Consider the following 26633-nt stretch of genomic DNA (forward strand, 5'->3'; position numbering starts at 1 on the left):
GGCCTATAGACACAGGGAGCTTGTGAGTACTTACGGCAAACAATTAAAGACAGAAGTTTTGCTTATTTCACTTAGCAAAATCCCCCCAGGCTCATTCAGCATTTTGCAAATGGCAAGATGGGTCATCTTTTAAAAGGTGGAATAACATTACAGTATGCCTATGTGCATCTCATAATTTCTTTATCCATTCATCTATGGATGGGGTGTATCTACATCTTGGTTATTGTACATAATAATGCAATGGGCATGCTGGTTTAGATACTACTTCAAAATGCTGGTTTCATTTGTTCTGGGGTAAGTAAGCCTGTGCTGGATTGTTTTTATGTCAGCTTAGCACAAGCTGTAGTCATCTGAGAGGAGGAAAAATACCTCTACAATATCCAGCTGTAGGCAAGCCTGTAGAACATTTTCTCAACTAGTGATGGTGGGGGTGCCATCCCTGGGATGGTGGTCCTGGGTTCTGTAAGAAAGCAGGATGAGCAAACCATAGGGAGCAAGCCAGTAAGCAGCACCCCCTCCATGGCCTCTGCATCAGCTCCTGCCTCAGGTTCCTGCCCTGTTTGAGTTCCTGTCCTGCCTTCCTTTGACAGTGAACAATGATGAGAAAGTATAAGCCAAATAACCACTTTCCTCCCCAAGTTGCTTTTTTTGTCATGGTGTTTCATCACAACAATGATAACCCTAAACTAAGGTAAAACCCAGAAGTTAGATTGCTGGACCATATAGTAACATTGTTTTTTTTTTTTTTTTTTTCTTCTACCCACCCCCTTTTTCTGAGGAACTACCATACTGTTTTCCATAATGGTTGGGCCAATTTACATTCTCAGAACAGTATACAGAGGTTCTCTTTTTTCAACATCCTCACTAATACATAGTGTCTTTGTGTTTCTTACAGTGGCCATGCTAACCAACCTGAAGCTGCTGTGTCTTCTTACTGTAGTTTGATTTGAATTTTCTTTATGAAGAGATGTTGAGCATCTGACCACTATGCCTAAGGGTCATTTTCATGTCTTTCCAAAAATGTGTGCTCAGTTTCTCTGAGGTTTTAATAACTCTAGAGCCCATCGTACCAAGTGAAGTAAGCCAGGCATTGAAAAGGTAATACAAAATGGAACCTTACAGGGCGGAGCTCATAGAAGCAGAGTAGGGCAGTGGTTGCCAGAAGTGGAGGAAATGGGAAGATAAGGGTCTAAGGGTCCAAAGGTCCAATTTTGTGAGATGAGAACGTTCTGGAGACCTGGTATACAGCACAGGGACTGTTGTTAGTATCCTAGGTGGGTTTTTGCCAACTTGACATAAGCCATAGTTATCTGGGGAGAGGAACCTCAAATGTGAAAATGCTTCCATCAGACTGCGGATGGACAAATCTGTAGGGCAGACTGGCTTAGTGATTGATGTGGGAAGGCCCAGTCCACTGTGGGATGTGCTACCCCCCAGTCAGGTGGTCCTTGATGATACAAGAAAGCAGACTGAAAGAGTCATGGAGAGCAAGCTAGTAAGCAGCATCTCTCCGTGGTCTCTGCTTCAGTTCCTGCCTCCAACTTCTTGCCTCCTTCTCTAGATCTTCTCCAGTTTCTGCCTTGGCTTCTCTCAGTGATGTGTTGTGATCAGGATGTAAACGCTTTCCTCCCCAAGTTACTTCATGGTGTCACTACCGCAGTGACAGAAACTCTAAGACAGCAGTACTGCAATGTCAGTGTCTGCTTGTTAACACTCTTGATCTTTGGTATTTTCAGCATAACACACACAGATGAGAAAAACATTAAACATAATAATCATTATCTTGGCTGTGGGATTTGCTTCACAGTACTCCCATGTATCAAAACATCCCTTTGCACATTTTACATTTATTTGAAATATATTAAATATTTTATATTATGAGATAATCTGATATATGAATATATTATTATAACATATATTATTTATTTATAAAATAGGTATTAAAATATAAAATACATTAAAATAATATATATTGCTACTCAAATACGTTGCCATAAGACTAGAGGAAAAGCAAACAACCCACAACTCACTGTTCTAAATGATGGCAGGTTCTTTGAAGAAGCCCAAGGCCTCTCATAATGAGACATCTTTCTTAGGCAGCTCCTTCCCTGCCAATATTTGCCAAGAACCAATTCATGAGTAACAGTGCTTTTAAGTCAGTCTTAATAGGAAGTATCATTGCTTATTACTCATCTTAGAGAAGACTGTTTTAAAAAACTCTTTATTTTTCTTTGCAATGTGCTGAGGCTCAAACCCCAGGACTTGTGTACACTGGGGTAAGAGCTCTACCACTGAGCTACATCCGTCCCAAACCCTGCCTATTCTTCATGTTTATCTTCCAATGTAAACCCTGAAGTCAGCTGGCATGTTCTATTAGAGGTACAGAATGATTTAAATTATTTTGATTTTATGATGCTATGTTATGAAAAGAGGGCATGTTTTACGTACTCTTTTATGTCCCCCTTTTTATGGCTTCTTTATACAAGTCTTACATTACAGTTATTAGTGGGTATTTAAAAACCTTTTTTTGAAGCTGTACTTGATAGCAATCATTTTAATAGCAGCATTTAGGGGACAGAAGCAGGCAGATCTCTGTGAATTGGAGGCTAGCTTGGTCTACATAGTGATTTCTGGGATAGCCAGGGATACAAAGTGAGAACCTGTGTCAAAAAACAAAATCAAACACAGAAAAAGAAAAAAAAAGGAAAGAAAAAAAAAAAGCCAAAAAAGTATTTTTGATTGCTTTTTTTGTTCCTCCATTTAAAAATAGCCAATGTATTTATTAATATGGTTTTCTTGGATTTTAAAAGGTCCTTGATACATGACAATTGTAAGAATTTATTGGCGACAATGAGACCCTTCCTTCCTTCCTTCCTTCCTTCCTTCCTTCCTTCCTCTCTCCCTCCCTCCCTTCCTTCCTTCTTTCCTTTCTTCCATTTCTTTTTTCTTTTTTGAGACAGTCTTACAGTGTAGCTGTGTATGGTCTGGAACTTGATATGTAGATCAGGCTGCCCTTAACCCCTCTGAGAACCAGTTGCCTCTGCCTCCCCGGTGATGGGATTAAAAGTGTGCGCCACCATACCCAACTCCTTCTTTATGGGAGTTCTCATTCAAGTAAATTTAATGTTTTTCACCTATTTCTACTAAGACTATATAATTTTGTTCCTAATTTGGGGCTCTTTATAAACATTCATATGGCTACCCATATGGTAAGAGTAAAATAAGACCATTGCTTCCCCCTTCACAGGATTAACACGTTCCAGGTGAATCAAAGATCTAAATGTGAAAAACAGGACCTAATGTTTGCACAGGTGTGGGAAATAGCTTTTTAACTAGGAACAAAAAAAAAAAAAAAAAAAAAAAGTCAGGTTGATTATTATTCAATTGTGTTTAAATCTGATTTTCCAGCTACAAAAGGCAAAAGGAAAAGAAAAGCCCAAGCCAGAAGGGATTTGTAACATATGCAGATTAAAAGGGATTCTTGGTTAATAGGCAAAGAGCCTCTACAAAGCAAGAAGAAAAACAAAGTTTTCAACAACAATAGGAACAAGGAATATGAATTTGCAGTTTATAACAAAAGGCCTTATAAATCAGCATGCATGTCAAAAGATACTCTTTTATTTTGTAGTTTGGGATAGGTTGGGGTCAAGGTTGGGGTTAAGGTTGGGCTAGGGGTGGAATTAGTGTTTGGGTAGGTGTTGCTTTGGGACTTGGATTGGTTTTGGGGTTGGAGTTGGGTTTGGGGCTAGGAATGGGGTTGGGGTTGAAGTCTGGTGTGTGGTGGTTTGGTTCAGAATGACCCTCAGAGGCTCACATTTGAATGCTTAGTTCCCAGCTGGTGGGACTGTTTAGGAAGGATCGGGTTGGATGGCCTTGATGGGGGCAGGGGTGGGATTTTACTGGGTGGGATGTTACTCAAGACTTCCAAGTCCAACACCAGGTACAGTCTCTTTCTCTGCCTGATGCTAATGGATAAGATAGAAGCCCTCAGCTACTGCATCCGTGTCCTGCCAGCCTGCCTCCTGCCTTTGCCCCCAACCCACAATGGTCATGGACTCAACCTCCTGAAACTGGAAGCATGCCTCAGTTAAATGCTTTCTTTTATAAATTGCCTCCATCAAAGTTGTTTGGTTTTGGATTGGATTTGGGACTGAGGTGCATACTTGACATATCAGCGTAGACCTGCCTTCCAGGTTCTCCCTGAATCTTTCAGTCCCTACCTGGCTGGCATACCCTGTCCCCAACCCTGAACTTTCCAGCCTAGGGGTTGGGCTACCCATGCCCCAGAGGCTTCTCTTTTATATAATTCAGACATTTTGATCTCCCCTCTTTCGCTCTCTCTTCTTTTCCTCTTCTCTCTCTGTCTTCCCACTCCCCTGACCTCAATCCCTGGGGGCCAATGGACTTTCCCAAGAGCAGCTTCCCAATAAACCTACCTTTAACATATTCTAATCTGGCTTGAATTGGCTCATTTCACCAGCAGAGAGATAACTTATCAATGGTGTCACTTCATGGCACCAGAACATTACCTAAGGCAGAAGTTAGCATCAGTGTCATATTGCTGTAGCAGACCCGTTCATGCTTCTTGTTAGTGGATTGTGGACTTCGGGACTTTGACTTAGGGCAGAGGATGAACTGCTGTAAGTGGGGCTGAATGGGCCATCCTAGGAGGAGTGTGGAAGACAGCAGTGCTGAGTGCAATTTGGGCCATGGGGGCCCAGATCAGGAGGTGAGCAGCATCAGCGAATGGACTAGAGACCATTTTGGGGATATTTTGGCAAAGAACGTTGCTTCATTTTTGCCCTTGTCCTAAGAATCTTCCAGAGGCTAAATCCACAATTTTTTGTATTAAAGTGAACGGACATAGATTTCAGTACAATTTGGTCCTGACTATATCATGTGGCCACTCTTAGATCCAGAATGAAAAAGAGAAAGCGGGACAGAAAGAAATACAAGATGACCAGTTGAGGAGAGAAAGAGAATCAGGAAGAGTAACATTGTAGCCAAGTCTCATGCTGGATGCTATATGCAGTAGAGGGAGTGAGAACTCCAGGTAATGCCCTACCCAGCTAATCTTGCAACTTGCATAAGGAAAGCTTCGAGGAGTCCAAGTTTATACAAATGGGTGCAAGAAGGGGACTAGTTCCCAACAGCCTTAGCTGCCTGCTTTCTGGCTTTGTTGGGATGGATACAGAAGTAAAGGGTTTGGGAATCTTCTGGCAGCTATGGGAATCCCCTGGGGCTTGGGATGTGGCATGGGTGTCCTTTCCTGGTGGCCTGGAGAAGCCACAGAGTGAGGCTAGCTGAGAAAGTGATGCCCGGATTGCATTGGAGACCCCAAGATGTTAGAGTCCAGAACCATGGTATGTCTGCTGAGGAGAGCTGCAAACAGGGTATGAACTGAGCCCAAGAGAAAGAATTCTGTTGTGTCAAGAAAGCTGGAAAGAGTTGGGAGACCCTAAAAGCCATCTAAGCCAGCCAGTCTCAACCTATCTATGGCTTGTGACACCTTTGGGAGGAGGTGTTGAATGACCCTTTCACAGGGTCACCTAAGACCATGGGAAAACACAGATATTTACATTATAATTCATAACAGTAGAAAAATTACAGTTCTGGAGTAGCAACAAAATAAATTTATGGTTGGGGAATCACCACAACATGAAGAACTGTATTAAAGGGTCACAGCATTAGAAAGGTTAGGAACCACTAAGTCCTTTGACAGCAAACATAGACTTACAGAAACTGGAGTTTGTCCTCCTGGGTTTTGTCTCCCTTTGTCTTTTTTTCTCTTCATGCCACTCCCTCCTCCATTTGGGAATGGTAATGTATACTCTGTGTTATTGTATGTTGGTGTATGTGGTTTGCTTTTGATTTTCCTGGGGGTTACAGTTAAGAGGTTGCTTCGACACTCAGAAGAGACTTTGGACATTTAAACTGGAGACTGTGGGATTTACATGAGATGCATTTGCGTTATGATATGGCTGCCGAGTCTACTGGGATGTGGTGGTTTGAGTGGGAACAGCCTGCACAGGCTCATATGCTTGAATGCTTGGTCCCTAGTCATTGTGACAGTTTGAGAACATTTAGAAGGTTGGCCTTGTTGAAGACCTGCCACTGAGGGTTGGCTTTGAGGTTCAAAAGCCCACACCAGGAACGGTCTCTTTCTCCACCTACTGCTTGTGGATAAGATAGAATTCTTCAGCTATTGCTCCTGTGCCATGCCTGCCTGCCTCCTTGCCAGGCATGGGTTCACCCTCTGACACTGTAAACAAGCCCTCAGTTAAGTGCTTTCTTATATAAGCTGCCTTGTTCACATTATCTCTTTACAGCAATAGAAAAGTATCTAAGGCAGGTGTGCATGTCTTTAGTTACATAGGTAAGATTCCTAGCTGCAAACAAAAAGAGTCAACTTTGTCTAAATATAGCAGAAAAACAATTCCAAGAAAGGAACACAGGATTGATAGGAGGTGTAGAAAATCAACTTGGAAAGTGGGCAGTGGTAATGAGAAAGGCAGATGGAGATCTGACTGCCTCTGCCTCCCAAGTGCTGGGATTAAAGGCATGTGTCACTATGTCTGGCTTAATTTCAACATTTGATTAATTGCATGTAAACGCTAAGCTCCATTATCCGGCATTTAAGGCCTCTGACCTCCAAGCCCATCGCTGCCCCCCACCTTGTTCTTCCAGTCCTGAAGCTTCACTTTCTGTCTCTCCCTCTTTCCTTCCTGTTCTGGCTACTTGCAATAATCCACACCCCAACCCCAATCCTTAGCCCTTGCTTAAAGGCTATTTAAATTCAAAAAGAGTCTTTTTACAAGAATAAATCCAGTCTTTCCTTGGCTTCTTTCAAATCTGCAATACCTTTTCCCACGGGCCCTGGAGAAGTCTCGGCAAGAGTGTACCCTACTCTTGCAGGGGACCTGAACTCACTTCCTGGAAACACACACCTGTAACTCCACTGCAGCCAGAGCGGGTGCCCTCTTCTGGTCATGGGCACCTGCACTTCCTTGTTCATTCCTCCACCCCATAAACATTATTAAAAATAAAACAAGGAGCTGGATTGTTGGCTCAGCGGTTAAGAACACTAGCTTCTTTCCCAAAGGACCCAGCTTTTATTCCTCGCACTCATACGGGACTCACGCCTGTCTATAACTCTAGTCCCGGCGGATCTGATGCTCTTTTCTGGACTCCTTTCCCACAGGTTCACAGACATGCACGGCAAGAAAAACACTCATACAGAGTTAAAAAATAAAAACTTAAAAATAAAAATAAAAAGGCAAGCTTTCTCCCAAACTTTGATACACTTTTCCGATTCTCTCCTTACTGTGTTAGCAAGAATTCAATTATGGGCTGGAGAGATGACTCAGTGGTAAAGAACATGGGCTATTCTTCCAGGACCAGGGTTCAAAACACTAATGCACATAAAATAAATTCCTTTAAAAAATCAGTTACAGATCTTGTCTGTCTTTGCACTGTCTGGCTCACCAGAATTTTTTTTTTCCAGCTCACTAGGGGTCACTTATCATTAATATTTATCCATCTCTAAAGATAGTGCGAGCTCTGATAAAGAAAACGCTGGCTTTCAAATAGAGTGGCACAGTACAACAGAGTTAAGAGCTAAGGCCCCGAATGCTTAAACCTTTACTCAGTAATCGTTCCGCACCACATCCTTAAAAGCTTTCAGGCATTACAACATTCATTTTTAAAAAATAAATTTCCCTCTAAGATGTAATTCCTTGCCTTTTTGCAACAACCCAAACACAACACGATCCCCCCACCCCCCAAATCACGGCATATTTTTCTCCATGTTTACCATGACAGTCACAAGTAACGCGTGAGCACAGCAGGGAGGTCCCTCCAGAACTAACAAGATTTTTCCCTTAATGTCCCACTTCCCCTCCCATCTGGTCTTAAACCTCTGAGAGTTCTTACTTTGAGAGAGATAGATAGACGGGCACACTTATTCATACTCCTACTGAGTTAGGCCCATTTGGTCTCTAAATATGGAGCTTAATCTGAGCTACTACACCCATGCCAGTTCCTGAGGCTCGGGAACGAGGCCAGGATCCTCCACTATCCAGGGGCGGGTGGTACCTGGCCAGACTCTTGCCACCATCCCCTCTGCCTCACCATTGAAGCCGATCACAGCCTCAAGCTCCAGTTCGGCTACGTCCATCTCAGGTAAAACTTGTTCTTCCATCCCGGAGTTTCAGCTGATTGATTCCCCAACTCCAGGGTGCAGCGTCTTTTGGTCGTTATGGTAACTGGCGCAGCACGCATGCGTGCTAGCCCTACGCCGGAGCAGAAACCCAGCCCACTGAGTTTGAGTTGTTTTTCCCCTCTTGCAAATGTAGGGAGGACTTCCTTATTATGTATTTTATTCATTCTGGAAATGTAGGTAGTAGGTTGACAGTAAGTGCGCCAGGTAAATTTCCTCCTCTCCGCGTAAAGGTCTGTGACTTTTTCAACTATAAAATCAGGCTTCTCAAGATGATTATTAAAAATAATTGAACATAGAATAATTGAGCACAGAAAATTGCCTGTAACGAAAAGGTTGATATAAAAACATGGAATTGATACTTCCTTGTAAAATAAAATTTAAAAAAATACTAACAACGTTTCAGTACAGTATGCAACTATATGTATGTATGTATGTATGTATGTATGTTGCCTCTATGTATAATTCCTGCCTCACCCATCCAAGTGCTGGAATTCCGGGCATGAGTTATCACACCCGGCTTGTTTTGAATTAAGAAAAGAAAAAAAAAAAGCTCAGAGCCCGGGTTGAAGCACTTCCATTCCCTGGGAAAATGTTTTGATTCTGTTCAACAATTTAACCATTTTCTTTATGTCCAATTCATGTAAATTAACAAAAATCGATTCTTGCAGCTCACTATCTCCCAAGGGTGCTCTTTGGGTGGCGGGGGCGTCATTCTGAGGTCAGTAAAACAGGTTTCACTTCGCAAACGCTGGGCTAGGGTGGCGCACCCTCCGAACTGCGGAAAATGAACCGCGAGGGCCGCCGTAGTCAGCTGCTACGAGCAGGAAGTGTCCCAGCTGCAGACGGAGACTGCACCATGGCCCCAGACCCCTGGTGAGTTGCGGGTGTTGGCTGCAGTGTATGGGGGCTAACTTGGGGGTGGAACTGGCTGCCAGGAACTGGCAGAGCCTGACCATAGTTGAGCTCGAGGCTGCTGATCTTAGGGATGAGGATCGGGCGAGCATCCTCCCCCTATCGAGGGGACTCAGCCACGTACTGCCTACTCGGTGCTAACTGTGGTCCTAGGGTAGACTATGACCTGGGGAAGCTGGGACTTGAGCAGTCGAGTATTTACTCCTTTTTTTTGGGGGGGGGGGTCTTCTCGCCTATTCTGCTTGTGGCTGACTGCATGCGTAGACTTCCCTGGGCTCCTGTAAAAGTGAGGACAAAATAACCTTTTAGTGGGATATCCCTTCACTCATTAATCCCCAGGAAGGGAATAAACTGAAATCCACACGCCACGGTCACCAGTTAGTTAGTAGCTAGTTGAGCACGGTGTTATGGGCTCTTCACAGAAAACTTGTAGGACTCTGGGAGGGAAATTTTGCACTTGTGATAAGGCATTTACCCTTTCCTGCATCAGTATCATGAAGACTTATGTCAGCAAATAGTGCGGAAAGTACCGGATAAGGACCATTTATCCAGCAAAGAAGCCCCAAGGAGAGAATGATGAAAGATATCCTTATACAAGGAACAAACTGATATAAAGTCGTGACCTTCCTGATTAATAATTTATAACACTGTATCTCTATAAAGTTTGTGTTGAAGAATATGCCTTATGTTGGTGTTTCTGGTACTATTTATAGTTGTTTGATGGCAGACAGTTTTGAATATTAAGAGAGTGGATCCCAAGGTTAGAATTAGAGTTAACGTGGGATGTAGGCTATTTGGGCCAGTTGCTGAATTGTTTGTTGTTTGTTTTTCAGTATCTCAGGGAGCCCAGTTGATCTTGAATTCCTGATCATTTTGCTTTAGTCTCCAAATATGGTGGCATTACAGGCTTCTGCCACCATGCCCAGCCAAGTGCTGAGTTTTCCCATAATGTTTGAACAGTTGTATACACCCCTAGTAGAAAATTTAGAGACTACCTAGTATCTTAAGGAAAAAGGATAGCATCTTTATCACTTGGAAACAATCAGTGCTCGCTTTTTTTTTTTCAGTGCACTTATTGTTTGAATCTATATCCTGCTTGTATTTTACAAAACAGGAAGCATTTCTCCATGTCATTAAGTAGTCTTAAAAACCATGACTTTGAATGCATATCGGTGCATCATCTGAGTGTACGTAACTTATTTCAAATTGTAGCTCAGTGAGGGATGATTGTTCACCACATGCAAGACCCTGGGTTTGGTCATTTGAGCTGTCAAATGAGAAAGCCACTGAGACAAACAATTAAGACTAACAGTCAAAGAGTTGAAACACTTCAGTGTCTTGGGTAAAATTCTCCTGTAAGTCTGATCTCATTTGACTCCATGCCATGCGCTGCAGAGGACCGGCTTCTGCTAATCTGTCCTGTTTAAACTGTACCTTCCACCCAGGACCGCCACGTGGCAGAACATGCCAGGCATGCTTTCTTTTTCTCATCTTTGCTTATGCCATGTGCCTTCCACAGTGTTTAGATTCTGCTTCTCCTTCCCTTAGGGAAATCTGCTTTAGTCCTTTTTTTAGAAGTCAGCCTAAAGTGTCCTCTTGTGGCCCAGCCTGAATGAGCACCTCTCTCATCAGTAATCTTTCCCTTCCCAGGCTCTAGAGTTAAGTTAGGTCCCATTCCTAATCAGCAGGATTTTGTTATGGGTTTTATGTTTGATGTGCTGTCACAGAGCCGGACTGAAGCTCCTGTTTTCATAGATGACAGTGTGGAGATAAGAAAAGTGTGGGGCAGCTAGAGCTAGGACCTTTTTTTTTCTTACTACTCTGCAGTATTTTTCTTAAACCACCTACTTTCTTTTGCATGCACACACCTATACTCAATGATTCATATTGATGCATATGTGAGTCTAAGCTTAGGGGTGACACTGCCTTTGAAGTACTTGTGGAGTTCACAACGCAAAATTCTCTGTGTCGGACCTGGAGCCACATTCCCAGCCCAAGCTGGACACTTTGGTGACTGAGCCTAGTGCCTTGCACAAGCTAGAAAAATGCCTCCCCAGTGATCTGTGCCCTTAGCCACCCGCCCTTTCTTTTTAAAGTTTGAGACAGATCACTTAAGTTTTACCCAAGCTGCTTCTAGCTGACTGACATTGAAGTTATGATTCTCTTGCCTCTAGTAGCTGAGGTTATATAGGCTACTACTTCCAGTACTGGAATATTTTAGAGAAATAAGTTATTTTCTTATGGGCAAAATGGGGACATCAGCAGTTTTCAACATTTTGAAATGGACAGTCCTGGAAAATACATCATTCACATGAGCACAAGAGTCCCCACTTCTTAGGAGCAGACTAGTGTGAGAGATGAGACAGAAGTTGAAATGTGAGAAGGAAAACTCTGGCTGCTACTGGTCGTTGATTTGAATCTACTATTTTGAGATTTATTAATTTATTTTATGTGAGTACACTGTCACTCTTTTCAGATATACCAGAAGAGGGCATTGGATCACATTAAAGATAGTTGTGAGCCATCTCTCCAGCCCTGAATCTTCTTTGTTTTCCTTAAGATATTTATTTTCATTTTTACCTGTATGCATGTCTGAGCATTATGTGTTTGCCTGGCAACTCACAGCGGCTAGAAGAAGGAATGAGGCAATTCTGAACTACGATGTGGGACCTGAGAATTGAACCCAGTTCCTCAGGGAGAACAACAGTGCTCATAACCACCGAGCCAGCCCCTCATTTAGCTCGTTCGAATCTTTTCAAACCCAATGAGTGGCAAGTGAAAAGCCAGTCAGTGTTCTGAGAGGACTCTGGCAGGGTTAGGAGTCGGCCAGGCTCCCTTGTCAGCTAGCCTGTCCACAGTTCCTGCTGTCCCTGCAGTGTGCTTCTGCTTGTCACTTCTCATTTTGCCTCTGTGTCTCCTGCCCTGAAACAGCATCTCCTTGTCATTGTGTTCCCTTAGACTAGGCTGGCCTTGAACTCACAGAGATCTTCCTGCCTCTGCCTGGATTATAGGCATGCAATACCACACCTAGCATTCTTTTTTTAAAAAAAATATTTATAATATATAAGTGCACTGTAGCTGTCTTCAGACATACCAGAAGAGGGCATCAGATCCCATTACAGATGGTCGTGAGCCACCATGTGGTTCCTGGGAATTGAACTCAGGACCTCTGGAAGAGCAGTCAATGTTCTTAACCACTGAGCCATCTCTCCAGCCCAGCAGCACTTTGTTTTAAAGAGGTTTAACATGACTTTGACCTTGATGCAGGTTCTCCACGTACGATTCTACTTGTCAGATTGCCCAAGAAATCGCTGAGAAGATCCAAGAACGAAATCAGTGTGAAAGAAGAGGTGAGAAGACACCTAAGGTAATACATGGAGGAATCAGCGTGCTGCTGAACTCTGACGTCTGAATGCATTGCTAGATCTGGCACATGCTGTGGAGGGGGTGGTGTCGGTGGTGTGTGTGTGTGTGTTTGTTTTTTCTTTGTCACTTTCCACCTTGTCTTTCTTAGGCTGGGTCTGCCATTGAACCCAGAGCTTACCAACTTAGTCAGACTGGTCAGTTAGCTCCAGGGATCGTCTGGTGTCCTGATGTGACCCCCTACCCCTTTCAGTGCTGGGATTGGAAGCGCAGGCTGCTGTGCCTGACTTTTAGGCCCCTGTGTGGGATGAAGCACAAATCCTCACCCTTGTGCATCAAGCACTTTCCCAAGCCATCTCCTATCCCCCGCCCCCCACGTTTTGTTTATAACAGCTCCTTAGCCAAGTGTCTTGGCTACATAGATCTTATCTCAACAACAGATAGAGTAAGCAACACATCAAAGAAATAATGCAATGCTTGATCACATGTGCAGTATGATATGCACTCCCTTTTATTTTGCATAGATACCATTTGTCATATTTTCATTCTCATTTTTCCCTTCGGGGTAATTTTATTCGTTCATCCGTTTGTTTGTTTATTTATTTTTGAGTCCGGGTCTGGCTGTGTAGCCCAGAGCGGCTTGGAACTGCTGTGTAATCCAAGTTAGTCTTACACCATGATGTCTTCTGCTAAGCTCTGAGATTACAGATGTTTGTCATTTCAAGGTCATTTTATGAAATGTCCCTTAAAATTTGCACCGTATCTTAACTATCAGTAACAAGCTTCCGAATGGATTTTAAATAGACAGGTAGTGAATTTGTGGATTAAGTAGGGTTTTAGGTTTTTAATAGTGCTTCCTTTTGATCCACTCTAACAGCATTTATTGTATTTACTGCAGAGTCACTGTGTGCCCGGTACCAATTTACATTTTATTTTAGGTTCTGTTGATTTCATTTTATGTTTTAATTAATTAATTAAGAGACAGGCTCTCACACGCCCAGGCTGTCCTTCCGTAGTTCAGGCTGGCCTCGGGCTCCTTATCCCCCACCTCTACCATCCAAGTGAGGGCATGGTAGGTCTGAGGCACCAAGCTTGGCTTGATTACTGCAGTGATTCAGTTCTTTGTGTGTGTGGTGTGTGGACGTGTTTATGTGTGTCTTCCGTGTGTGTATCTCCGTGTGAAGACCAGAGGTTAAGGATGGGTGCTTGCTTGATTGCTGTTTGTTGTTGTTGCTATTGTGTGTTTGCTTGTGGGATTTTTGTTTTCTATTTTGTTTTGAGACAGCATCTCTCATTGACCTTGGAATTTACCAATTTGGGTCAATTAAATGGCTAATGAGCCCCATAGATACTTCTTTCCCTACGTCCTCAGTGCTGGGATTATCAGCATGCCTGGCCTTTTTACATGTGTGCTTGGGTTTCAAACTCCGGTCTTCATGTTTGCGTGGCAAGCACTCTCCTGACAGCCATCTCCCCAGCCCTGAGCTGATTCTCTTTAACTTTCCCAAGTGCATTATTCTCCACCTACAAGTAATGCTTTAATTTCCCTTGAGCCCTCCGTTTTTCATGAGTTTTGTTCCTTTAGCAAGAACTTCGGGATCACGGTTAAATGATGCCATTCGGACAGTAGCGTCTATTCTTAAGGTTTTTGTTGCTGTTTTTGCTGTTTTATTTATAACTTCCTCATACTGTGCTAATCATATGTTTATTTTATTTTTAATCCTTGACATTGCGAGCTTAGGTTTTTTTAGCACTAAACCATTCTTACCTTGCAAGATTAAATCATACTTCTTGGTAGCGTCTCTTCCTTTTTAATGCAGTTCTGAGTTTGCAGATAGTTTACTAGCATTTTGTCATCCTTGAGTGGGGTTGGCATGTGGGGTCTCTTTGTTTTGTTTTTCTCAGTTACTTAAGTCAGTGCTTTTGTCTGAGGTTGTGTTAGCTGAAGTATGAATTGAGTTTTGCTTCTTCTTTTTTTATATTCTGAACTTTCTGTTTTATATAATTTGTAAAATTACATTTGAGTCTGTGTGTGTGTGTGTGTGCATGTGTGTATGTGTGTTTTGTGTTTTGTGTCTATTGTACCCTGTAGATAGAGTTTGGGGTGTGTGTGTGTGTGTGTGTGTGTGTGTGTGTGTGTGTGTGTGTCTTTGTTGCCCAGGTTGGCTTTGAGTTCAGGATTCAAGTGGTCCTCCTGCTGAAGCGTCACAAGTCAGGCATGGTGTAAACTACTGCTCCTAGCTGGTTAGAGTTTTTGCTTCTTGCTTTATTCTTTACTCTTTACCTAGAGGACTTCTTCCCCTCAGCTTCACATCAGCATGATGGGTGGCTCCTTTGGCTTCCAGGGATATTAGAACAAAGCTAGGCTTTTCCAGGCTGCTGACATCTTGCATAGTTGCTTTACACTTGTTACCTTGCTCATCAGTGTGTGTGTGTGTGTGTGTGTGTGTGTGTGTGTGCGCGTGCGTGCATGCACGCATGTGTGTGTCCTGTTTCTCCCTGAGTTATATAGCTGCTACTTTGTTGTTGTTTTGTTGATCGAGGGTCTCACTGGCTGGCCTGGACCATGCTGACCTTGAACTCCTAGAGATCCTCCAGTCTTCCCCAGAGCTGGGATTATAGGCGCACCGCAACATGCCCCACGTACCTGCTACTTTTAGCAAACAGCAGTGACAACAGTGGCGTTCTGCCTTTTTAATATCCCTCTGATTTCATCCAAGTCCAATATGTTTTCATTTAAGTGGGTCCTTTGTTCTTCACATTTCCAAATGTCAGAGTAGGGCCCTCCCCACCCATTCTTCATCTTTAGAGTCACAAACAGACATGTCCTCTGGGTTTTTAGGATGATTGGAGAAAATTCTCACAGTTCGTAGAAGAGCCATGCGTGGTTAACATTCCTCTTATGGAGAAAGAACATGCACTCTCCAGTGTTCACATGGGCTATAAATACACCAGAGTGCCCAGAGACCAGTCAGGACGGTAATGGGACTTGACACCTTGTCATCTGAAGCACGGTTGAGGGAACCATGGGGCTTTGCTGTTGGCCAGGGACTGGGGGAAGACAATTTCCTGCATGGCTCCAGGGTGGATGGAGTACAGTGTGTAGAAGAATTCCAGCTGAGCATGAGTGCAAGCCAACAGTTTCCATATCTGTGTTCCCCTGGGGTCGCCATGGGCAGGTGCACTATGGGTACAAGCTCCAGGTGGGTGGCTAGACCAGGGTGCCACTGAGACCTTTACAACCCTGAGAGTGTCCCTGGGAGGCTAAGGCTCTCTCCCAAGGCCTTTAAAACTTAGCAGATGCTATACCTCAGGCCCAGGGGACTCAGGCTGTGTCCTTCTCTTTGCAGCTCACCTTGACAATCAGAACTTTGCTGAAGAATCTGAAGGTAAAGATCGACCTTTTGAAGGACTTACTTCTAAGAGCTGTGTCGACACGCCAGATGTATCCATGTAAACAAATCCACCTTTTCTGGAGTGGGAGGAAAAACAATCTTAAGGCAGGAAGGAATCTGGGCCATCCAGATTTTCCCACAGCTCAAGGAGGACTTGGTTTCCACACTGTTTCTATAAGTGCATTCTGTCTTAAGTGTCAGCTCACTGTTACAGTGACTGTGCTAGCAAGGGGAGACCTACCTAAGGGACACATTCCTTTGGGTGTACCCTTGGCAGGCAGGAAGCTAATGCTTTCTGTCAGTGCTCTGAAGAGTTGCACACTGCTCTCCGTCACTGCCCTGAGATGGCTTGATGCTGCTCCAACCAGAGGACTTCCATGACAGTTCTGAGCAGTGGTTCCCTGCTGTACTTTGCAGAACATCCCCCCCACTTTTTTCAGTAGACCAAGCTGGACTCAGACTCACTTTCTAGCCAAATCTCTGCCCCCACATCTGAGACCTCAGATAAAGGCATACTCCAGTATACCCAGTTTTTTGAGGTGCTGGGGATAGAATCAGGGCTCTGTGCATGCTAGCCTAATGTTCCCCCAGCTAAGCAACCTCTCAGCCTTGGGATGTCTTGTACTCTTCTGCTTCCTGGTCAGTAACGTCCGTTCTGCTTTTTAAAGTTTCGTCTGTAGGCTGGTGAGGTGTGACTTGCCTGTTTCATTCTTTCAGGGACACTGGTGACTGTCCCTAGTTTGGGAGCTTTGGGGGTAAAGACCATGTTGGGACTTGATTAAGGCAAGCTGGGTCATCTGAAGCTCTGGTGAGTTATCAAGCACTTAAGCTCCTTTTTGAGCTGGGTGGTGGTACACATCTGTAATCCCAGCACTGAAGAGTGAGGTGAGATAGAGCGTTAGGAGCCAGCCTGGGCTACGTAGTGAGTTTGAGGCTAGGATAGGCCACATAATGAGGCACTCTACTCCACCCCATCCTGTCTCAAAACAAACATTTTTTTAAAAAGAAATTCACAATGTAACCTGCTACCTAAGTTTCAAGCCTAGTTTATATTGAACTGAAAATTGACCCCACGGTTATATCACTTTAAACTGGCTGTAATTCAGACCAAAGACCTGACTTTTGGTAGCAGAAGAAAGCTTATGTCTTGGCTTTAAATTCGGGGAAACGTAGGAATACAGCTTTCTTTGACAAAACAATTGAAGGTGTTTCAAAAATACATTTTCTTCTAAAGGAGCTCTTTTATGTTAGCAGGATGGTTGGCATGACTTAGTTGCATGGTTTTTCTATATGTTTAATTATTAATCTGCTGAGGTTTCAAATAGAAGTCTCATTTTAGTAAACAATGGGGGCCTTCTTTCAAGCCCAGCTGAAATATTCTGGCATGTAATTTTACCCTCTGACTGGTGTCATTCGGTGATGCCCTGTTAGTGTGTACCATAAAGAGCTTTTATTTCACCCCAATCATCAGTCTTAATCCATAGACCTGGAGTGGCTTCCAGTGGGTGGGGCTGAGCCCTCTTCTTTCAGAAGTCAGTGCTGGGAAGTTTGTACACATGCTTAAGGTACAGGACTCATTTTTAGTGTATCTGATAACATGTATCAGTAAGGTAGCTAAGTACTGCCTCGTGGCTGTTTGTACCTGTTTGCTAACTTCTAGTGAGATAGTAATTGTAATACACTTTATATATATATATATGCTAACCCTGTAGAGCAAGAGACATACATAATTCAAGAGCTCTATTTCCTGTTCACTGCCCCTGCTAGAATTGGTTCTCAACCTGTGGGTCCAGAAGGTTGCATATCAGATATCCTGCATATCACATGTTTACATTATGATTCATAACAGTAGCAGAATTACAGTTATGAAGTATCAATGAAATAATTTTATGGTTGGGGGTCACCACAACATGAGGAACTGTATTAAAGGGTTGCAGCAGCAGGAAGGTTGAGAACCACTGATTTAAAACATGAGCAAAGCTTGAGGAAATATGAATATGGATAATTTCATATTTCCTGGGGGCTGGGGGGACCTCAACTGGATTCTAAACACTTTTTAAAATAATCTTTTTTTTTCTTTTTTCCTTCAAATAATTAAGTTTTGCAGGTAGAGGTGACATTCAGATTATACACCACACGGGGGCGCTCCTAAACCTGTTTTCAGGGAAGCCTATTTTCTAGAATGGAAAAGGAGGTGGTGAATTCGATAATATTAACTACCTCCTTTGTTAGCTTGTTTGATGCTAAAGATTGAACCTAGAGTCCTGGACATGCTAAGCATGTGTCCCACAGCTCCAGCCCCAGGTAGCTTCTTCTAGTCTCCCGTTTCTCCAACATCCTTCCTCTTAAAACGTTTTTTAATAATTCAGGTTTTTCTTCAGACTTAAGCCATTTCAGATGGAAGCTCATCAGCGTTAATTATTTCATGTGCTTGGTCTCGGTGATTTCTCTTCTTCTTTATAAAAAAGAGCTGACTTGGTCAGATCAGCCTGGCCCCTCACAGAAATAGGTGGAGAGATCCCGACATCACGGCAGGGAGTTTTATAGGGAGAGGAATCCTGGTCACACCGATGCCCAGGACCCTGCAGCTAGAGATGCAAGAGTCAGATTCAAACGCATGACTCTCTGCCTCCAAGTCCATTGTTTAAAGCTGAATTATCCTTTAGTAGATAGAATACAGTCACAAGTCACCTGGCGTGCCTTGGACTCAAACTCTCTCTTAACTGCATGTTGCTGTCACACAGATCCCCAAGGACCTCCTTAGCCACTGAAGGGTTAAGCAGCGCTCACTGTGGCCTGTTAGTTATATCTTATGATATCATGATTTTAGTTTAAAAAAAATGGCCACAAATCACCGATAGAATGGCTCTTTAAAAATCATTTCCATCTTGTTTGTATACTGTGTTTGCATGCATGAGTCTTTCTATGCACAGTTCCCGAGAAAGCCAGAAAGGGTGTTGGATCCTTTGGAGCTGGAGTTACAGGCAGTTGTGAGCTGTCCCGTGTGGGTGAACTCATGTCCTGTACTTGAGAGCAGCCAGTGCTCACCACCTTTAAGCTGTCTCTCCAGCAACCTTTAATTCCTGTTCTAGGGAGCAGTTACTGGTGAGTGACTGCAATTCTTCCTGGCCTGGAGCTTGCTGTGTAGACCAGGCTGTCCTGGGACTCAGGCCTGCCTGCCTCTGCCTGTCTGAGTGCTGAGGTTAAGGTGAACACCACCACACCCGGCACTGGGTGACTTTTTAAATGTGAATATTCGAACCGCACATTTTCTTACTGTGCCACATAGCTGGACATGTGTATGTCTCTCTGTCTTCATGAAGTTCTTTTCTAGATTCATGAGTATAGACATGAGATGCCACATCCTTTCCTGAAAAGCGGTTTTGTTGTTGGTTTTCAAAAGGAAAGCAGTGTGCTTTGACTCCATTAGCTTGTGATTAATTAATAAGACAGTCCTGCAATCAGAGTGCTCAAATCTGCTGGATACACTTCTAAGGTAGTTCATTAATGTCTTTGATACAGGCTCTCATCCTGCATCCCAGGCTAGCCTGAAACTGTAGGCAATCCTGCTACTTCTCGGCCTCTTTAAGTTCTGGGATTCTAGATCTGTGAGCCACTGTGTATAGAAAGTATTCACTTCTGTCTCTAGCTTTTCTGGGATAGTAATTTTAGTTACCTCACAGGGTTGCAGGGATGCATTGTGCTGTGGGAAGCTTCATGTGGAATTTCATGTAGTACTAAGAATATCCTCAGCTGGCCTTTCATAGGCCTCTTCCGTTGTTAGCTGTGCAAAACCTTTACCTTTTGTCAGTGTAAGCTGGTCCTGTGGAGGGCTGCCTGATGTGGGTCCTGGGACCTGAACTCAGGTCCTCTGGAAGAGCAGCAAGTGCTCTTGACTGCTAAGCCAACGCTCCACTTTACCTTTTTTTAAAAAACGAAAACAGTCTCTTTACAAAAGTGTTCAGTATTAAAAGGTGTTTTGATGCCTTCAGAGAGGGCCTGTACAGATAGTGGTTTTTGCTTTTGTTTTTAAGAAATCTCTTAATGGTCCTCAACTCTGTGTTTTAGGGAAAACGGTGGGTGGAGAGATGTGATAGCCACTGTGTAGTAAGTGAAATTGTTGCAGAAGTGGGGAGATGTGGAGATTCTAGAAGATCATCGCTGGGGCTGCAGTGGAGATGAAATTCTCTAACACTGACTGTCTTTGACAGAGTTTTCAGTGGTATCTGGGAATGTGTGGAAAAAAGACATGGTGGTTATATTTGGAGAAGCTTGACCATTCATACTCTGTTGCTAGATCTCTTTATGGGTTTGAGTCTTGTTCTTTTTTTCCCACAGTAGTAAGTAGTTTTGTTTGCTATTGAATTTTGTCTTTGAACCTCCAGTCCAAACACGGCCAATGTACGACTGGCAGAGAGTCCAGCCTTCCCTTGCTTGAGTTGCATTCTCTACGAGTTGGAACTTACCCTGTTTTGGGAAATTGAAGAAGCATTTTTGGGGTGCCTCATGGGATTGACCCCTTCTATCATTGAAATAGTCACCAGGCTGTGGAAGGGGCTCAGCAAGGAAGAGTACTTGCCACCAACCCTGATGGCCTGAGCCTGACCCCGGCACACATGGTGGAAGAGGAGACCTGGCTCTCACAAGTATCCTCTGCCTTCCACACTAGTTGTACAACACACACACAGATAATGAAGTGTGAAAACAGGTATTCATCAGTAGTCATCAGGCCAGTCTACCCTCCTCGTGTCTTACTGAGTTTGATCATTTAATCCAGGGGACGGGCTGGAGGGATGGCTCAGTGGTTAAGAGCACTTGTTGCTCTTACAGAGGGCCTGGGTTAGTTCCCCGCACCCACATGGTGGATCCAGTTCCAGGGGATCTAGTGCCTTCTTCTGACCGCTAAGGGCACCAGGCACAGATGTGGTTCACACATGCAGGCAAAATGGCTCATACACATAGAATAAAAAAAAAAAAATTTTTTTTAAAGTGAGCCATGAAAATCTCTTGGCATCTCAGCTCTGAAGCTGTCTCATCAGATTCTCTGTTAAGGCGCAGAAGGGCTATCGGAGGCTTCCTTCTTCACTGGGGCTCAGTTCGCAAGATACAGACCACAGTCTTAATTTTCTAAATTACACTTTTACTTTGTGTGTGTGTGTATGGAGGTCTCTCCTTTTACTCCGAGGGTCACAGTGATTAAAATTACACCCCCACACTCTGCCACAGGCACCTTTAACAACAGAGCAGTCTTGCCAAGCCCAAGACTAAGTACCAGTGGTTGCCAAAAATATTAAGTTCTATGAAAATACTTTCTAACAGTCTTTTCTGCGTCTGTTGAGTTTCTCAAAGGATTTCCAGTAGGCACAATGCTCTGTCAGGTGCAGCAGAGAAGCTGGGCTTTGGCACACAGGTAGTAGGAATTGGTCATATGGGATCTGACCTCACATTTCCACGACTTTGCCAGGTTCCATGAAAGTATCCTGGTGTCAGTGGCAAAGTGCCAGTTAGTGATGACTTCCTCCTGCTCGTCTGTCCTCTGACTTTGCTTGTTACCCACAAAGTTAGTGGGAGAGGAGGCTCCTGGCACCAGCCCCCATCTGGGTCCTCTGCTCTTCTCACCTTCCTTAGCCTTAGGCACAGCTTGTCTGCATCTCCAGCCATCACACACATGTTCACATACATGCGGCGTAGAACATAGATGGCACAGCTGTGTAGTCTCCTACCACTACCCCTTCACCTGTCTCCTTGGGGATGTTAATGTGATATAAATGAAATAGAAAACAAAGAGGCTCTGTGGCTAATTGTGTAGTTTCCCAAGTTTTAACAGGAGTCTCTAGGGATACTGAATGTATCGAAAAGACGCGGGACCGGAAGTATTTCAGATCTGGGAATATTTATATGTACATGGTGAGACACTTCCAACAGGGACTCGTGTGTAAGCATAGAACGTGTGTTTACATGTAGCCTAGAATTAATGTCATAGACTATTTAAAATAATGTGTGCACTAATCAAAGTTTCACGATATAAAATTCTTCACCCATGGCATTATGAGCTCAGTAGTTCGCACGTTTCAGAGCACTGGAGATCTCGGATTTGGGGATTAGAGATGCTCCTGTTGTACTGGCAGTGTTTTAGACCATGGTAGGAGGCAGTGAGCCGTGCTGGCTGCCTTCGGGTGGAGAAAGCCCTGGGTGTTTCATGTCCAGCAAGCACGCAGGAGGAAGCCCTGGCACAGAGTAGAAAGATCTGGGCTTTAGCCTCTTCAGCTTATTCATGCTGGTTCTCCATTTCCTGCCAGAAAAACAGTGGGAAGTGGACTAGGGGATCCGGACAGCTCATCTAGGGCCGGCATCTTCAGACACTAGTCTGCAGAGCCAGCCACCGGCTCGTGCCGCATCTCACACTGGTCCCAAGTGGTGGCTCCCCAAGCATTACTTTAAACCTGTAGCTTGTTTGTTACGTTTGTTGCATTTCAGACTGTACCTTTAAAGGGTCTTATTTTTAGATAAAAATATTTTATACCAGTACATTTCTTGTTATTATCATTTTTTTTTTTTTAACAAGAACTCCTTTTCTCCCACAATGACATCCTGTCACAAATAACGTGAATGATTGGGGTTCCTCATCACAGACTTTCCTAGGCAGGAAATACATGCATACAAACATACAATAAACACAAATTCTTCAGGTGATAAAGGGACCACTTTGTAATGTGTTCTCAGATCTTCTGTTTCCTTTTGGCACATGTACCATGATCATGCCCATACACATAGTAATAAATAAACAATATTTATTACTTCCTACACGTTGAGTTGCCAGTTCTCTTATCTTAGAGGCACCTTTTTACAGGCTTCCGAAGTATTTTCTACACGCACACATGCACAGACACACGCACACACATGTAGACATACTTCTGCCTGATCTTTATGAGAACGCTAGCTGTCCACTGCTTAGCTTGTTGCTGTTCCTGCGTCTCTCCTCCCTCCATTTTGCCTGAGCACTGTATTTTAAGCTTACCCCATATACAGTGTGCCCTTGTATATACCCAGAATGTCCATCGCCACCACCATCACTCCATAAGCGGCTTCCTTTTCAACCTGAAATCTCTGCGTGGCATCGATGCCTTAGTTCCTTATTGGCGGGTATTCAGGATGCTTCCAGAATTTGCTGAAATAACTTCACAGTGAACTTCCGTGCTCTCAAGTTGTTGCACATATGAGTGGATCTGTTGGGAACGTTGAAGTTTTGTCAGGTTCATAGAAGGCAGCCTGGCGGTTGGTTAAGCCCATTTACATTCCCTTCAGGAAGGTGGGCAAGTGCCAGGTTCCTGAGTCCTTTCCAGACTTCTTGCCGGTTTTCTAATCTGATAGGTAAAGGAGGGGTTTTGGAATTTGTTCTTTTACTCACTCACAAGCACCTGTTTCCTGCTAGAGGCTTTAGTGCCTTCTTGCTTTGTTGTGTCGTGGCCTTTGCCTGCTTTTTGTTACTAGAAGTTTTATTTTGCAGAGACTTCAAGAGCATTTATATAATTGGACTGGAGAGGTGGCTCAGTGGACAAAGTGCTTGCTTTGCAAGCTTGGGGACTTGAGTTCGGACCCCCAGCCGTCACATAGAAGCCTGGCACGGTCTAGTCAGTCCGTCAGTGGTCCCTGGGTTCCGTGTGAGGCCCTGTCTCAAGGTGAAGTGGACACCTGGTCTCCCTGTGTGCATGAACTGTTCACACACGTGTATAACACACTTATGCATGCACATGCTGGGACACGGCACACACGCACCATGTTGTATATTGTCATATCTTCTAGGTTTTTATCCACTCTATAGATTTTCATCCCTTTCTGGAAAGACTTTTTTTTTTATTCAAGATTATTAAAACATTCTGTACATTGCACTAATAATGTATACACAATTTTGTCTTTTAATATCTCAAGTTCCAGAACCATTTGGATTTGCACATAATTTTAACACTGGCGTTTTGTTCAGCGAACGTCCAGTGTATGTTTGCTTGGGTGGTTGGATGATGAGATCTCTACAAAATGTCAGATCGGCAGGGTAGTTGAGCAGAGCATGTAGGGAAGGCTAGCTGATATCGGGACACAGCCCCACACTCTAGAACTTCCGTTTTGCTCTGTTCTATATAATTCTTTTCCCAGCTTCTGCTTCCTCCCTTCCCCATCACCAGCGAACATTGTTTAATGCTTTCTGCTTTTTTGGTAGTTTATCATTAATTCGGAAGACATAGATACTTGTTCTTGGTTGGCACCGATCAGAAGACTAATAGTTGGCTCCCTTTTATTAAAAAAGAAGAATATTTGGGGTTTCTGTTTCTTAGTTACAGTTGCAACACCATGGTTTCCAAGCCGGGTCCTTGGTGGCTGCTGCCAGCAGGAGAGGGAAAGTAACGGGAGTGATTTGACCCAGGCAGTGTGGCAAGCTGGAATGGAGAGAGAATCCATTTATTATTATTATTTTTAATATGTACAGTAACTATGGTGCAAAGACTTAGGTTTAGGAGATTTATGATTTTTCTAATAACTCTGTTATTCACAGAGACTTCTTTTTTCTTTGCCGGGGTTTGTTTACTGTTCCTACTAGCTAGCCAGCACTTCTCTGTACAAAATTAACAGCAGAACTTGTAGATCCCCGAGCCGTGTATTTCCCTCCCAGGCAGCAGTGATGCTAATCCTCGCTTGTGCTGAGTTCTCAGAAACTTTTGGGGCCTGAACACAATGTTTTATGACCCCTTTACATTTTGTTACTGCGTTTGTGCATTCGTGTGTGTGTGTGTGTGTGTACACTGTGTGGGCACACTCATACTGTGGCGTGCATGTGGCAGATAGAGGTCTTGAGGGAATCCGTTCTCTTTTTCTACCCTATGGGTTCCAGGACCCAAACTGAGGTCCTCGGGCTTGGTGGCAAGCATCTTCTTTGTTGGGCCGTCTCGCCAGGCCCCTGTGATCTCTTTTTACAAGGAAAAGGATCTGTAACCTGAAGCAGCCATCTTCCGTGCTCACTGTTGTTGCCAGAGTTGGTACTAGTGGCCAGCCCTGCTTCACACTGCCAGCCCAGATCTGATGAAACAGACATTTGGTTAAAAAAAAAAAATCAAAGCCAGATACAGCTTGTTTTCCTTTTTCTATTTGATGTCAGACACATTTAAAAAAAAAAAAATCTTTGTTTACTTCCTGTGTCCTGTCCTTGGAGTTTTCTTCAACATTTCTTTTATTGTTTTGGGTGTGTGCATACCTGTGGCTTACACACACACACACACACACACACACACACACACACACACACACACACACACACGAATGTGGAGGTCAGAGGTCAGTGTCCGGCATCTTCCTCAATCTCTTCACTCTTTATTCTTTTGAGAGAGGTCTCTCAGTGAACCCCAAGTTCATGGCTTTGGCTAGATGGGCTGGCAGAGTTGCCTGGGGTCTGCCTGTCTCCACTCCCCCTTCCCAGCAGTGCCACTGCCAGGCCCTGCTTTCCATGGCTGTCCAGAATCCAAACTCAGGACTTGCAGAGCAGCCCTTCACCCACGGCACCATCCTCAGAACTGTTGCTTTGTTTCGAGAGAGCTTGTGCTACCTCATAAATGGTGTCTCAGAAAGACAAACAGAAAAGGAACTTTGGGTTTAAAGACTGAGGGTGTGGCCCTGCAGTTAAATCCAATGGCTCTGGGGTCAAGTCCCAGTACCAGAAACCTATGGAAGGTGTAAGTTGTTCTGGAGTTCCATATAAAGAACCAGTCATGGCCAGTGATCACCTCGGTAGGTAACACTTGCCATACAGGTCTGCAGATCCGAATCGGATCCCAGGAGTCAATAGAAAGGTGAGGGAGGGAATAGATCCCACAAAGTTGTCCTCTGACCTTTACACGAACTGTGTAAACATGAACCGCCCCCCCCCCCCAACCCGTACCAACAATGAAGAAGCATCTGTCTCAACTGGTGACTCTCTGCCTTTAGGATCCTAGTTGGCCACATTTACTAGAATAACATGGCAACTTGATTTGGTTTCCCACAAAGATCCCGTAGTACTTTTAACTACTGAGCTGACAGGGACATCTTTTACAGCACATTGTTGCACACAAACAACCTTCAAGAAGCTTCTGTCTGAGCTATTACATTCAATGGAGACATCTCTCCCTTTTCAAACCTTAGGCTTTGCAGGAAGGGTGCTTCAAGTTTGTTTTTACACTGCTAGGAATCATTTCAGCCCCATCTTAGGGCACTGATGAGTTTGCAGACACCCTTGAAAGCTAACACCTGTAGCTTAAGCCTAAGGATCCAGATTGCCCTTGTAGACTGTTCACTGGCAAAGGAAATAAACAGACAAGTCAGCTTTTACCTAGTATACTCTTTAGTGATAGGACTCGAATAGTGAGCTCTGTCAGTGTCTGCATTACCCATTTGCAGTGGTACAGTCACAGTCATTTACCTGAAGGATCCTGGGTAGCAGTGGGTGGAGCCTGTAATGGCTGCAGGTGACTTGGGTTAATAAAGTCTTAGGGAAATGAGTTAAACCAGCCACTGTTGGACCTTAACAACTGATCACAGAACACAACTGGAGGGGGATCGAAGACAGAACCTGCTGGATGACCTCGTCACCCGAGAGAGACTGCTCCTGGCATCATTTAAGAATGAGGGTTCGGAGCCGGATCTGATCAGGTATGGTGCTTTCATTTCCAGGGACACCCAGGCCGCTGAGGACTTATGTGCCGTTACGACAGGAGGAA

The 26633-nt window shown here is 43.9% G+C and overlaps 2 protein-coding genes across 5 annotated transcripts in view; one reads left to right on the forward strand and one right to left on the reverse strand.

Annotated features, from left to right (window-relative positions):
* The window catches only part of CFAP52 (cilia and flagella associated protein 52), a gene marked incomplete at both ends in the record, with an annotated part of 37839 nt that extends 29639 nt beyond the window's left edge, over window positions 1–8200 (reverse strand). Inside the window, one exon of the mRNA XM_080923495.1 lies at window positions 8131–8200. Within this exon, the coding sequence (XP_080779621.1) occupies window positions 8131–8200 (70 nt within the window). The remainder of the gene's footprint in view (window positions 1–8130) is intronic.
* A 784-nt stretch (window positions 8201–8984) lies between these two features.
* The window catches only part of STX8 (syntaxin 8), a 217647-nt gene continuing 199998 nt past the window's right edge, over window positions 8985–26633 (forward strand). For all 4 annotated transcript variants that reach the window (XR_013975177.1, XM_080923415.1, XM_080923413.1 and 1 more), the window contains exons 1-4: window positions 8985–9094; window positions 12401–12500; window positions 15847–15941; window positions 26455–26565. Coding sequence is in view for 3 of the 4 variants with exons in the window: in XM_080923415.1 (XP_080779541.1) it covers window positions 9006–9094; window positions 12401–12500; window positions 15847–15941; window positions 26455–26565 (395 nt within the window). In the remaining variant the exon portion in view is untranslated. The remainder of the gene's footprint in view (window positions 9095–12400; window positions 12501–15846; window positions 15942–26454; window positions 26566–26633) is intronic.

This window comes from Micromys minutus (genome assembly GCF_963924665.1).
Source record: "Micromys minutus genome assembly, chromosome: 10".
NCBI classification, from domain to species: Eukaryota; Metazoa; Chordata; class Mammalia; order Rodentia; family Muridae; genus Micromys; species Micromys minutus.